This window comes from Myxine glutinosa, chromosome 14, assembly GCF_964187855.1.
Source record: "Myxine glutinosa chromosome 14, kmMyxGlut1.1, whole genome shotgun sequence".
Lineage (NCBI taxonomy): Eukaryota > Metazoa > Chordata > Myxini > Myxiniformes > Myxinidae > Myxine > Myxine glutinosa.
This window is the reverse complement of record NC_136274.1, coordinates 78330375-78343385: the sequence shown is the minus strand read 5'-3', so window position 1 is coordinate 78343385 and position 13011 is coordinate 78330375. Positions and strand designations below refer to the sequence as shown.

The 13011-nt window shown below is 45.4% G+C and overlaps 1 protein-coding gene across 5 annotated transcripts in view; it reads left to right on the top strand.

Moving 5' to 3' along the window:
* Positions 1 to 13011, top strand: part of LOC137439948 (DNA excision repair protein ERCC-6-like) — a 173315-nt gene that overhangs the window by 110785 nt on the left and 49519 nt on the right. For 3 of the 5 annotated variants that reach the window (XM_068136234.2, XM_078768339.1, XM_068136233.2), the window contains exons 18-20: positions 3812 to 3980; positions 7508 to 7605; positions 7692 to 7770. In XM_068136234.2, the coding sequence (XP_067992335.2) occupies positions 3812 to 3980; positions 7508 to 7605; positions 7692 to 7770 (346 nt within the window). The remainder of the gene's footprint in view (positions 1 to 3811; positions 3981 to 7507; positions 7606 to 7691; positions 7771 to 13011) is intronic. The other 2 variants (XM_068136232.2, XM_078768340.1) reach the window with 1 other exon arrangement.

Below are 13011 nucleotides of genomic sequence, written 5' to 3'. Positions count from 1 at the left end.
TTACCGGCATGCTCACACGCATACGCTACCCCTTTCACCCTCACAAAACCCGGCGTTCCAACGCCGTCCGTACATTCCACCAACGCACTCCCTGTTACACACCACACCTCTCGCGCACACTCTTGCGCACACCTCGGTCCACACCTCTCCTCCGTTACGTCCTCCGTAACACTCACCATGGGCGTGCACTCTTGCATCCACCCACTAACGCGTTCAGATGGGCTCTCCCACACTCGCGCCATGACCAACTCAGGTGTGCTTCCTCGCACACCCTCAACCATTCCAAGCGTGCATTCTCGCACCCGCTCCACCACCAACTCACTCCTCGTGTCACTCTCACCCTCGCACGTACACTCCGTACACCCCGACGTGCATTCTCGCTCGCACTCGGTTTCACTCCCACACGTTATAACACACCCACTCGCCGACGCACACTTTTTCCTCACACGCGTGCCATTTTTACTCACACGGGACCCTTCACCAACGCCCGGGTGCCATATCGATCCCAATCGCGCGACAATTCTTTTGTCGCTAAACATCCTTTTACAAAATCTACCCGCACAATATACAGCACGACTCACCTGGGGGATCTTTCTTCCTTCCTGCATCAAAACCTGCAAACTTCCATTCGGGTTAAGCACAGCATCGTGATGTGAGCAGGGACTTTGCACATTTTCCATTTCTCCCTGCAATTCCCGGGCTACCTCCGTCATCTCTTCAATTTTAATTCCCAGCACTGCTTTGTCTTTGTTCACCTCGACGACCGTTGGCTTTAATAAAATTCCCTCTACCTCATCGGTCGCCGGCTTTTCCAAACCCCGTGTCGCGATTTCTACCCCCGTCATTGTACCCGTGCTTTCCTCCGCTTCACTCAACCGGCGCTTCTCGACCCGTGTTACTTCGTCGTGCACCCCTGGGACCCTTTCGCCCACCATGCGATCCATGGTCTCCCCACATTTTTGCATGCGGTCACCCATTCTGTCCCCAATCTTGCCGATTCGCTCCATATCGGCCCTCATTCCGTTCGTTATTGCTTCAATTTGGTTTCCCATTTCGCCCCTCATTACTCCCAATTGCTCACTCTGAGCCCTCATTTGCTCACTCTGAGCATCCATCCGGTTCCCCATTTTGGCTTCCAATTGCTCACTATTCTTTCTCAGCATCTCGGCGAATTGCGCCATGAAGTCCCCCACATCAAAGCCCGCTGCTACGGTCACGGGCGCGGCAAAATTTGGTGCCGCTACACCCACGTGCGCAAGGACGCCATTTTGTGCGTCTGATACCCCCTCAACCACATTACCAATGTTCTCCTCTACTTCGTCCCTCTGATCCTGGGTTACTCCTAACCCCTCCTCTAGCTCACCCACCGGCATCCGATCGCCTTGACCAGCCATGGCGCGATTTCAAAATTCAGGTTTTTGTAAAACAACACAAATTTCCAGCAGCTTGTAATTTTGAGCGCGTTAAGCGTGCTTCGGGTCCGTATCCCACTCCCAGACACCAATTGTTACGGACGCGGTTGAAGGATGTTATTTTGACCGAGCGGTGGTGTAACCGCGGCCGAACAGTTATTCCCCGACTAATACCCGATTTGCCCCAAACTTTGGCCGGATCGCGCCACCGCTATTCAATCGGGAAAACTCTAAAGCGACCGAATACAAAGAGGAAGAAGACGTACAGAAGAGTAATTGGATTTATTATTTACACATATAAGTAGGAAGAAAGCAGTCATGTTTATTTACAGAAGATATTAGATACACAGTGCAACGCTAGCTTACCTACAGTCTTAATTAACCCAGGGACAGAACAAACAAGGACAGACTCATGCGGGGAATGATGATAGGACTGGCGGGAGATGGATGGCTGGCGGGATAGGGAGGTCCAACTGGTCCTGCAGCCGATCGACTCGTGGGCAGCCGCCGCTCCTTCGCGGCCCTGCTCCAAACTGCCGTCCAGGCCTCACGCTGCTGTGGCTGCAGTTTCGGTGGCTCCAGCTGCAGTAAATGCAGTTCCGGTGGCTCGAGCTGCAGTAAATGCAGTTGCGGTGGCTCGAGCTGCAGCTCAACTCTGGACTTCTCTCGGACTCGACTCAAAGCGCCTCTCTTGGACCCAACCGCTTGGACTCCCTCTCGTCTCTCTGTAAAAGCTCATCTCTCTGGGAAACGCCCTAGCTGCGGGTTATATAGGCCCCGCCCCTCAACCTTCGCGAACCTCCTCGATGTTTCTCTCCACACCCTCTCCAAGTCCAACCCCTTGTTCGTGGTTGGTTGAGTGGGGCTGACTCACTCCTCCCCTCTATGACGAGGTGGAGACACGCCTTTCTTCTCCGACCCTGCCTCGTGGTCAATGGCGGCAATTGGAAGGGAGGTAATTGGCAATGGCACTCGAGGCCTGGCAAAGACGAAAGGGGAAATGAAAGTTTTGGGAGTGGGAATGAAGGGAATCTATCTCTTTCACTGGTGCAATGGAGTATTTCAATTAATGGGAGACACAGCCTTACCCTAAAACACATAATAAGATATAACTGTTGAACAGGGGTATTCTATGATTAGCTGTGGTGTGGATGCTTTATGGACTAATTATGGGACGCCCTTTGACCTTTACACAGCTCCGGAGGCAGGAGGCGCAGAATAAACAATAATAATAATACACACAATAAAAAAAATACAGTCCTCATATCCGCAACAATATGTTGGATGTTCAAAACGTCACCACCGTGGAGCCATTTCTTTCCTCGTTATAAACTTGCCATGTATACTTGTTATATTGCATTAGTTTCATTAATCTGACATTTTGTTTTCAGAGTATAATCCAGAATTTGTCCAGGTTCAGGCATTAATGGTGACATATAAACCCCATTAAGATAACAAAAATATCCACAGAACTTGAAATTTCTCAAGATAGTATTTTTATGCCTTACAAAACTACAATCACAGTGCTGAAACTGCTGAAAATGAAGAAGAAGAAGAATAAGAGCCTTCGTATGCGTGGGGTATATTGGACGCCTATTTAGGGGTGAGCGAGGGGGTCACTATCGTGTCTGCTGGATGAGTTATGCAGAGATGAGTGCTGGATCTTCTTGGTAAGAAGTGACCTGGATTGATGACTAATGTTTAGAATGCTTGACTTTGCTTTATAATGCTTTATTAGCTTTGTAGGACTGATGAAATTATTGCCTGTTGTGTTGGATGCCAAAGATCGATTTGAATAAAGCCTCGTATCTTGAAGTGAGGTCTGGAAGCTTTTTCAATACACAGAGTAATGTTGATCCAGACTTGTGAAAAGATTGTGGAAGACCATTGACGAATGTCAAGGGACTAACCATGACAGTCCCAGTGCATAAGTCCCATGTTGTGCTGACCGCCTCTTGTGAGTGTGGCTTCAAGCAGCTGGATCACCTGCCCTTCACACCCCAAATGTAGTCTCCACCTGGTCCCCGTGACATTTATTTTGATACTTCAAGTCCCACCATCGTGACTGCCAATTCACTGGTGATTATGGCCTAAAGGAGCAATCTGAGAATTTGTATTCTTCCGGTAATGACAGTTGGAAGGACGAATTGAGTAAGTACATTGAAGTCTCTGCACACTTTATTGCGAAATAATAAAGGTTTATCTTGGAATATTGCATCTCATGGCAATAATTTTTTGTGCACTCTTTGCACTCTGCCCTCATAATTTGGTGCTGCCTATTTTGGCTCAGGGATGTGGAATATGCAAATTGTTGCAATTAATAGCAGCGAAGTAGGGCATGTGTTTACCTGGGGTTGCTGAAAACTTGGTGGTACTCATGTCATGCTTGCATTCTGTAGGTACGCAAGGCAGAAGAACGCATTCTGGCAGAATCTGAAGTCCAAAGTCATGTGCGTGCTCAAATCTTTGCTGGCACAGAGCCACCGGTCAAACCTAATGGGAGACAGAAGAGCGTTCCCAGATCGCCAAAGAAAAGCACCAACCATGCCAGACCCACCATCAACACTGGTTGGCCTTTGATGTTCTTTTTATTTTGTTGTACAAAAAGTTATTATTGTTTCGTATGCAGCCTGTGGCTGCTGGTTGCATCATTTTTCTGGAAGCGCATTCGTGCCACTGATGCAGTGCCCCAATTACCAGTGAGCTGGTACTCAATTTGCCGACCTCGGAAGGACGACAGGCTGTGTCAACCCCCATGGCGTTAATTCAACGATCGACCGGGATTCAAACTCAGGATCCTAGGATCCCAAGCCGGCACCCGAACCGTTAAGCCAACGCCAGGCTTGTACAAAAAGTGAAATGTAACCACAGCTAACCGGGAACACTTGTTTGGCAAAATGAAATTTTTGCCTGATATAATTGTGAACTTGCTGAAGAAACCAATAACTTCGCAAGAAAAAAAAAAAAAAACACACACACACACACACACACACACACACACACACACACACACACACACACACTCACACTCATTCACACACGCAAATACATATATATATATATATATATATATATATATATATATATATATATATATATATATATATATATATATATATATATATATATATATATATATACGAGGATACCATTGACTTGTTTATTATGAAAATAATAGAGTACAAAGTTGTTGGTTAAACTTCACAACTTTATTGGCTGTATTGCTGTATCCTCCTGATGGAGGTTATTTTTTTTCATCCATGTCTTTGTTTGTTTGTCTGTGAACATGATATCTCAAAAAGTTGTGGACTGATTTGGTGGACCGGTTGGGTGTCTGACAAGGACAAAATGATGAGATTGTGGTGAAGATCCGGGTGTGAGATGGGGCCAAAAACTATATCTCAAAAAGTTGTGGATGGCTTGTGGCAAAATTTGGTGGAGGAGTTGGGTTGGTGACGATAACAAGCCGATTAGGATTTGGTTAAGTTCCAGATGCAAATCCGGCCTATCGGTGAGCTACAAAACGTAAAGTGTTCAGCCTGGCAGAGGTGTGCGCTCTACAGATTGCCGTTCTTGTTGTGTATGGATTTGGAACGTGGCACCTGTATTGAATTGTTACAATGTTGAGTTCTGATTGGGAGCAGGCTGATTGGTCTGTATTATACTCCGCTCATTTCCTATGTCATTGCCGGGCACCGAAGGGGACCCGGCAATGACGCACGCTGAAAGGGAGTACTCAGTTTTCACTCCGGTTGTTTGTTTGTTTGTCCAGGCGATATCTCAGCCATCCTTTGAGCTATGAAGCTGAAATTTCGGCACAATTGTGAGCAAGTGCTTTGGCAAAAAAAAAATTTTTTTTTTTTTTGATTAACCAATTAATTGATCAGTTATTTAATTATTATCGATTAATTAAGTACTTATTTATTTCCTTTCTCATCTGGGCAATGTCTCAGGCACCTTTTGAGCTAGGAAGCTGATATTTGGACATGACAATGACCAAGTGATTTGGCTGTAAAGGGTATTTTTGATTTAGTGATCAGAATTAATCTATTCGTTATTTAATGATTGGATTACTTAATTAATTTTTTATTTTTTTTAAGTTACAGATTCGGATGAAACGGTGGTGGTTTCGGTATTCTAAACAGTGGTGGTTTAGGATTTATTAATAAATTAATCGATTAATAATTTATTGATTAATCGATTAATTCGTTAATTTTTTCGATTAATGACTTATTTAATTAACTTTAAAAAAGTCAAAGCTTCGGATGAAGCACTGGAGGTTTAGGTATACTATTAGCCTTTTTATGTAAAGCGGTAATGGTTTCTGATTTCCAAGCATATGGCAGATGACCTTGAGCAGAGGAAAGATAAAGAGAGGGTGAATAAAGCAGAGATGGTGTGATAGAGTGGCAGAGCATGTTTTTATGACATGTGGGCTGATGCCATCTGGTCTGGTTGCATTATAAGAGTCGAGGTTTGACAGAAACTTGTCCAGCTTGTCAGGAGAGAAGGACAGAGTCAAGGAACAGCTGGACAGAAGAAGAACAGCAAGGAAATGAATGTAAGGTGGGTACAGAGAGCGATGGGTTTGGGACACAAGATTTTGAGGCAAATACAGAGTTGAGGCATTCAGCCTTTTCATGTGCAGTCTCAGCTGTGTAGCCATTTGAGGTAAGGGAGGAGATGGAGGGGGAACAAACACCAGAAACAGATTTGACAAGACGCCACCAGGATTTGGAGGAGGGAGACAGGTTTGAGATTTCAGTGTTCCTCACCACAAGATTCAGTGTACCATGGATGGGAGGAAGGGTATGACAACTAAAGACGAGATGGGATAAATCTGTGCACGACAGAGAGCAATTTACTTTGGAAGAATTCCCAGGATGAGTTGATGTTAGAGGCGGTAGAGATGGGAGACCAGTCCAGATGTTTGATGGCTGCTTGAAGACCGTGCCAGTCGGCCTGAGTGAGATGCCAGACTCGTGGATGCTGAGGAGGCTCTCTGAGAACGGCCAGAGAGATGTCCACTTTAACAAGCAAATGATCAGATGAACCGATTGGAGCAGAAGAAGAACAGCAAGGAAGTTAGTCATAACCAAGTCTAAAAGAGATGATGTGCTGTTGACTGAGATCCGGGTCGGGAAATTGACTGATTGTGTCAGTACCAATGAGTCGTAGAAGTCCTTTGCTGAGGTGCCATGGCTGGTGCGAGAGGTACCCATCCACACCCAGCCAGCTGGCATGATGACAGTTGAAATCACCACATATGAGGAAGAGAGAGTTGGAATGAGTGGATAGTAGTTGGTCCATGTTGTCAGACAGCGAGATGTACCGGTAAATGGAGCCATTAATGTTGGGTGGACAGTACAGCACATATATATACTCGTAAACAAGAGGCAGTAGTGGAAATGAAGCTGTAGCTGGAGGTACTCCATGTGAGTACGTCTCTCAAGTATGTAGTAAAACCTAGTTATTCCTCTGAACGTGTTCTTGCCACATACATACATGTGGCAAGCCACATTAAACACCAAAATTCCAGCTATATCAATTTAGTCTGTTTAGTCTGTTTAGTAATTTAGTCTGTCAATTTACGATTGTACTCTACTTCAAAGTCACATTATACACTAGTAATGATGGAGTTCTATACCAGTACTTGTGTATGAAGAGCGAGTAATTATATAAAATGACAACCTTTTGTGTATATTTTGTAGTCGAAACAATATACAGTACTATGTTTATGAAAGGTTGATTTGGACTAGAAAATTGATATTGCAAAAACGCTGCGGGGAGGGGGGGGTATGGAGTTGAAAGGGAGTGGGGGGGGGGGGGGGGAATTGGTCTTTATTTATTCGTTTGTTCGTCTGTACATACATGTATAGTTTTGATGATTGATAGTGTGCATTCTTTTGAATGTATCTGCTCATTGCAATTTGTTAGAACTTGCAGACATTCAGAAATATTAAGAGTTTTTGTTTTGGAAAATAAGAAACAAACAATGAATGAGTTTAGGATGAGGCATATTTACCATGCCAATTGGAAAAGATGTTGAAAAGCCTTTTCTTTTTTTTAACCTTTCCTATGGTTTGATTGTGAAGCAGATGATGTTTCGATTGTGACTGATAGTCCAACAAATTCAAATGAAGATCTCAACAACGTCACACAAGAGATGTTGGATCTTTCCATTGACAAGAAAGTAAGCATCATAATTATTGCACTTGCAGTCTTAAATATTTTTGTTAAAATAAAAAAACCTAATTTGACAACCTTTCTTTCCAACAGGACGACGAGGAAATGAATGTTGTCAGATTGTCACGAGATGGATTTACAAGTGAACTCTCTCTTCCTTCAAACACAACGGGTATGATGGAGTTAAAATAGATTGAAAAACTCCACTTGAGGTGCACCCCTTCCTTCCTGTCCATCTCTCATCTCCCTTTATCTCTCTCCTCCCTTGTCTCATCTCCCCTTCATGTCCAGGCTGGAGTTCTTCAAGGCAGTTTTCTGGGCCATGTGCTTTTTCTGGTCTTCATTAATGATCTCTCCGACTCTGGAAAATCCTCTGTCTCTTTGCTGATGACTCCACTCTCTGCCGCTCCATATCTCAACCATCAGATCGGCAGGCAGCAGCCTCCTCACTCTCTGCAGACCTGGATAACATAACAAACAGGTCAAACAAGTGGAACATGTCTTTCAATCCTGACAAATCTCACACTCTCTATGTCTCTCCGAAAAGACCGTCTGGAAAACCCTCCCATCTACTTTCTCACCAATCCTCTCGAAGACGTTCTGTCAATCAAGCTTTTTGGTCTCACTATATTCCATGATCTTTCCTGTGATCATTTCCAAGCTGGCCTCCAAAGCCAGTCGCCGACTGGGCATTCACCGTCGTGCGAAGTCTGTTCTAAGCATTACTGAGCTTCTCACCACATACAAATCTTTCATCCACCGCTTCATGGAGTACTGCTCTCACCTCTGGGCTGGTGCTCCTGCTTCACACCTCGTTTCGGCTTCACGCTGTAGAAACCAAAGCTTTTAGAATAGAATCATTGGAATCTCCTGTGATGAAGCTGATTCTGAGGGCCTTTCACTCTCTCACTGCAGGCAGGTTGGTGGTCTTTCTGCCTTGTACTGACTTCTCCGGCCTAGCTCTCCCAGCTCTGTCTGTGCTCTGTCCCCCAAATATTCCTGCAGCACGCACAAGATCGGCCAGCAACCTTCTTCTGGTGAAACTGCCAAAATCAAGGCTCTCTGCTCACCTTCACTCTTTTCTCCCGCCTCTGGAACAAACTCCCACACTCTCTTCAATCCTACTTCTCCCTCCAGGTCTTTAAAACAGCTGTTAACCACCATCTCTTATCTTCCCCAATCCAAAACCTTGATCTTTTCTACCCCTGTTAATACACTCCAAATTCACCTTTTACAAACTCCGTTTTCTTTCCTGAAATTTCCTGTAGAGTGCATCTTTTTTATCCCATGTACCTGCCCCAGCCTTCTATCTTCCACAGATCTCCCGATATCCCTGGTCTCTACTGTTGTTGTGCTTTCCTCTCTCATCCTCTTTTGTCTCCCGCTCCCTTTGTTATATATATATATATGGTCTGTGTGTTATCTCTTACACGAGCCTCGACTTGGTATACAACCCCCCACCCCCACCCCCACCCCCCATCCAACCACCCTAACTTAAAGCATCCCGAAACCGAAGACTTTTGCACATGCTAGGTAGTGGAAAGTTATGCCTTTCGCAAAGGTTTCAAAAGTAAAATTTGGGTGTTGCTTGAAATGGCTCTATGACTAACTCAGTCTTAAAGGTATCGCTAACTAATCCCTCATCTCCTTGTCGACACTTATGGAGTTGCCATTACCGTAAGTAGTAGGTAGTGCTGGAATGAGGCCATTTGTGCCTATTGGTATTATCATGGTAGAGTTCAATTACCAGACACAATTTATCCATGTGCTCTGCATTGTAATAATAACCCTACGTTGTTTAGACTTACATTGGCATAATCCCTAATTCCTGGTAAACATCCCATTATGGACCATACTTTTCCTGTCTATGGTTATAAACTAGGATTGTTTCGTAAACTGGATAAAAGCATTGGCTGCTGCAGCCATCGAGTACACTAATGACCATGAAGATCTTCACAATCTTTTCAGTTTTTTTCTTTTTTTTTTCTGCATTTCAGCGAGTCGATATTTACAATCATTCATCATTCATACATTCATTCATTTATTTATTTTAAAACTTTTTGATTTTTTTTAAAAACAACTTTGGAGCTGAGATCAGGGAATAATGCAGTTTATTTATGACTTAACCTACTCAAATGGCAGTGTTATTTCTGTTACAATGAAGAAAAATGCCCTTTCACAAAAAAAAAAATCTCTATATATATCTCTCTATATATATCTCTCTATATATATCTCTCTATATATATCTCTCTATATATATCTCTCTATATATATATTTATATATATATATATATATATATATATATATATATATATATATATATATATATATATATATATATATATATATATATATATATATATATGTATATATATTGTTGCGAATATGGAATTTGGCCTCCATATCCGCTTGTAAATATTCCCCTATTTTCTCCAATACTCCCCAACTTTCCCCGATCCCCCATTCCCTAGTCCCATTGCATGTAAATAACAATCAGTAGAGCCGACCTTCCCCTTATTCCCCCATTAAATGTCGTGCCCAGGTCCACCGCACCACAGGTAGACAACTTTCGGACATCTTCCTAGTTATTCTTATTCTATGTCAGTTAAGGCCTCGTCTCCATTAATTATGACTCTTCGTTGCACCAGAATGTGATTATATGGCATCAGTAGTGAGTTTAGGACCTTTCCCATACCTCCTCCCATCTTCTTCCCCAAACAACAACAATAACAACAACTACAACAACAATTACAACAACAACAGAGGAGATGGCGGCGGAGCGGGGGAGGATGCGTCCTCACACCGGCTCGATTAGCTCCAGACCATGCGCTCCACGGGGTTACCCCGAAGGGGCTGGCTGTCAGCTCCTCGTCAGGGGCGGAGCCAGTAACCCCCCCCCGCACGCACCCAATGAGAAGCAACGTGCCGATTCCACGAGGCGGAGCTAACGAGCCGAGGGCGTGTCACTCCCCGCCGGATATACGCGGCCCCGCGCCGGATGTGACGTCAGATGCGCCTCAGCTTGGAGACTGGAGAGAGAAGCCACCGCCACCCCCAGCGCGACGATACCTCCCCGCATCTCTGGACCGGACCGAGTCGATTCTGCCTTGAGCCAGGAGTGCACCTTGAGCCATCGATACCCGCTGTCCTTTTCATCAACCCCCGTGTGAGTCAGCATTTTGTCCCGTGTGTCTGTCGTCTGTCCGGGGTTAATATAAGAGTGTGTCTAAGTGCCTGTCTTCCTGTAATATACCTCTAGCCCCTGTAATCTAACCTTTTCCGTACGAATATACTTGAGAATCGAAACGTTGGTGTCGTATTGTGTGATTGTAATCCAGCCGGGTGTCTTCTTTTTCTTATTGAGCCAGCATAGCGCGGCTAGTCAACGTTCGGGCACAATCGGGTAACTTGTGCAGACGTGGTCATACCAATAAACCGCTCGGTAAATAACATCCAAGCCACGTCTGTAACAATTGGTGTCGAGGAGTGAGATTCGGACCCGGGACTAAATTAGTTAGGCCCAAATTTTGGGAGGGAAAATCGATCCGGAGCGCGTACTGCGCTCGACAAAATCGATCCGGAGCGCGTACGGCGCTCGACAAAATCGATCCGGAGCGCGGGTACTGCGCTCGACGAAAGTATAACGGCGAAATTTCGAATTTGTTTTACGAAACTCGAATTTTGAAAGTCGCGCTATGGCGGATCAAGACGGCTGGGGTCCGGTAGGGGAGAGTGAAGCAGGGTCGGTCCAGGACCAAATTGAGGGACAAGAGGAGAGCGAAGCAGTGAGGGCGGCAGGTTCGCAAAATAGCGCCGTCACGCACGAAGTAGCGGGCGCGCAAAAAGGCGCCTCGCACGAGCGCGCGGTAGCCGAGCCGGCTGTATCAGCGGGCTTTAACATGCAGCCGTTTGACATGCAGCAGTTCATGGCACGGTTTAGCGAATACATGGCAGAGTCGAAGAGCGACAACGAAAAAAGAGCCAGGGAAATGGAGAAAATGGAAAACAGAATGGGGGAGCGACTAGGGAATCAAATCGGGGGGTTAGACAAGAAAATTGGGAAGTTAGACAATAATTTTGAGGAGTTAGACAAGAAAATTGGGAAGTTAGACAATAATTTTGAGGAGTTAGACAAGAAAATTGGGAAGTTAGACAATAATTTTGAGGGGTTAGACAACGGGATAAAAGAAGTAAAGAATGGGTTAACGGGGGTAGAAAACAGAATGGCCGCTCAAGAGAATCAGATAGAGGGAGTGAAACATGGGTTAACGGGGGTAGAAAATAGAATGGCTGCCCAGGAGAATCAGATAGAGGGAGTGAAAAATGGGTTAGAGGGGTTAGAAAACAGTATGGAAGGCAAATTGAGGGACATGAGGGACCAAGCGGAAAGGGAAGTTAAACAAATGGAGCAGCAGATAGAGGGGGTCAGAATGGGGGTAGAAACCAAACTGGATGCTCACAGGGAGGAAATGGAGCAGATGAGGGTGGCATCTGGGCAGGAGATGCAAGTGATGGGAGAGGAGATCAGAAGAGGAGTGAGTGAGGAGGTCGGAGGAGTGCGCGAGGAGGTGAGGCACTGTAAGGAGCACATGGAGAAGGAGGTGAGAAAGGGGACTGTAAAGTTACAAGGGGGCATAGAGGACCTGACGCAGGAGGTGGAGCAGCTGACGGTGGGACAGACGGAGTTAGTGGAGCAGGTTCAAAGGAACACTGCGGTATTAGGAGGTTTAAAAGCGACACAAAACGACATAAAAAACGACTTGATAGCGACAAAGAGGGAATGTCAGATGGTACGTGAGGGACTGACAACGAGGTTGGACGAGGTGATAGAGGTAATGGAGACGAAGGACCGGCAGGTGAGGACGCACCTGGAAACGGTCAAGGTAGCCTTAGAGGATGAGCTTGAGGAGACGTACCGGGGAATAAAAGAGGTGAAGCACAAATTAGAAGAAGTGGAAGAAGGGATGAGCGAAATTAAGAAGCGACGGAGAGGGGATAAGAAAGAGATAAAAGAGGAGATAAAAGAATTGGTCCAAAGTCTGTGTTTGGATCGTGATGATGTGCTCATTAACCGGATGAGGGATTCGCAGGTGATGGAGGAGAAGCGAAGAGGAAGAGGACCCGGTGTAAGTGGTGACCAATATGGTCGTGCGTATGATGCGCCAGGGGATTTAAGAAGCTTGGGGGTCGAGATAGACCCGGGTGTTCGTGAGAGGCCGTTGGTGAAGTGTGCGACAGGTCTGGTGTGCGAAAAAGGAGGTGTGCGAGAAAGTCCGACTCTGGGGTGTGTGAGGAAAAAGTGCGTGCCAAGGAGTGAGTGTGCTGGCGAGAGTGAGTCGGTCGTAGCGCGTGTGCGAGGGGGCACATGGAAGCGCGGTGTGGTGAGTGTTACAGAGGATGTGACGGGAGAGT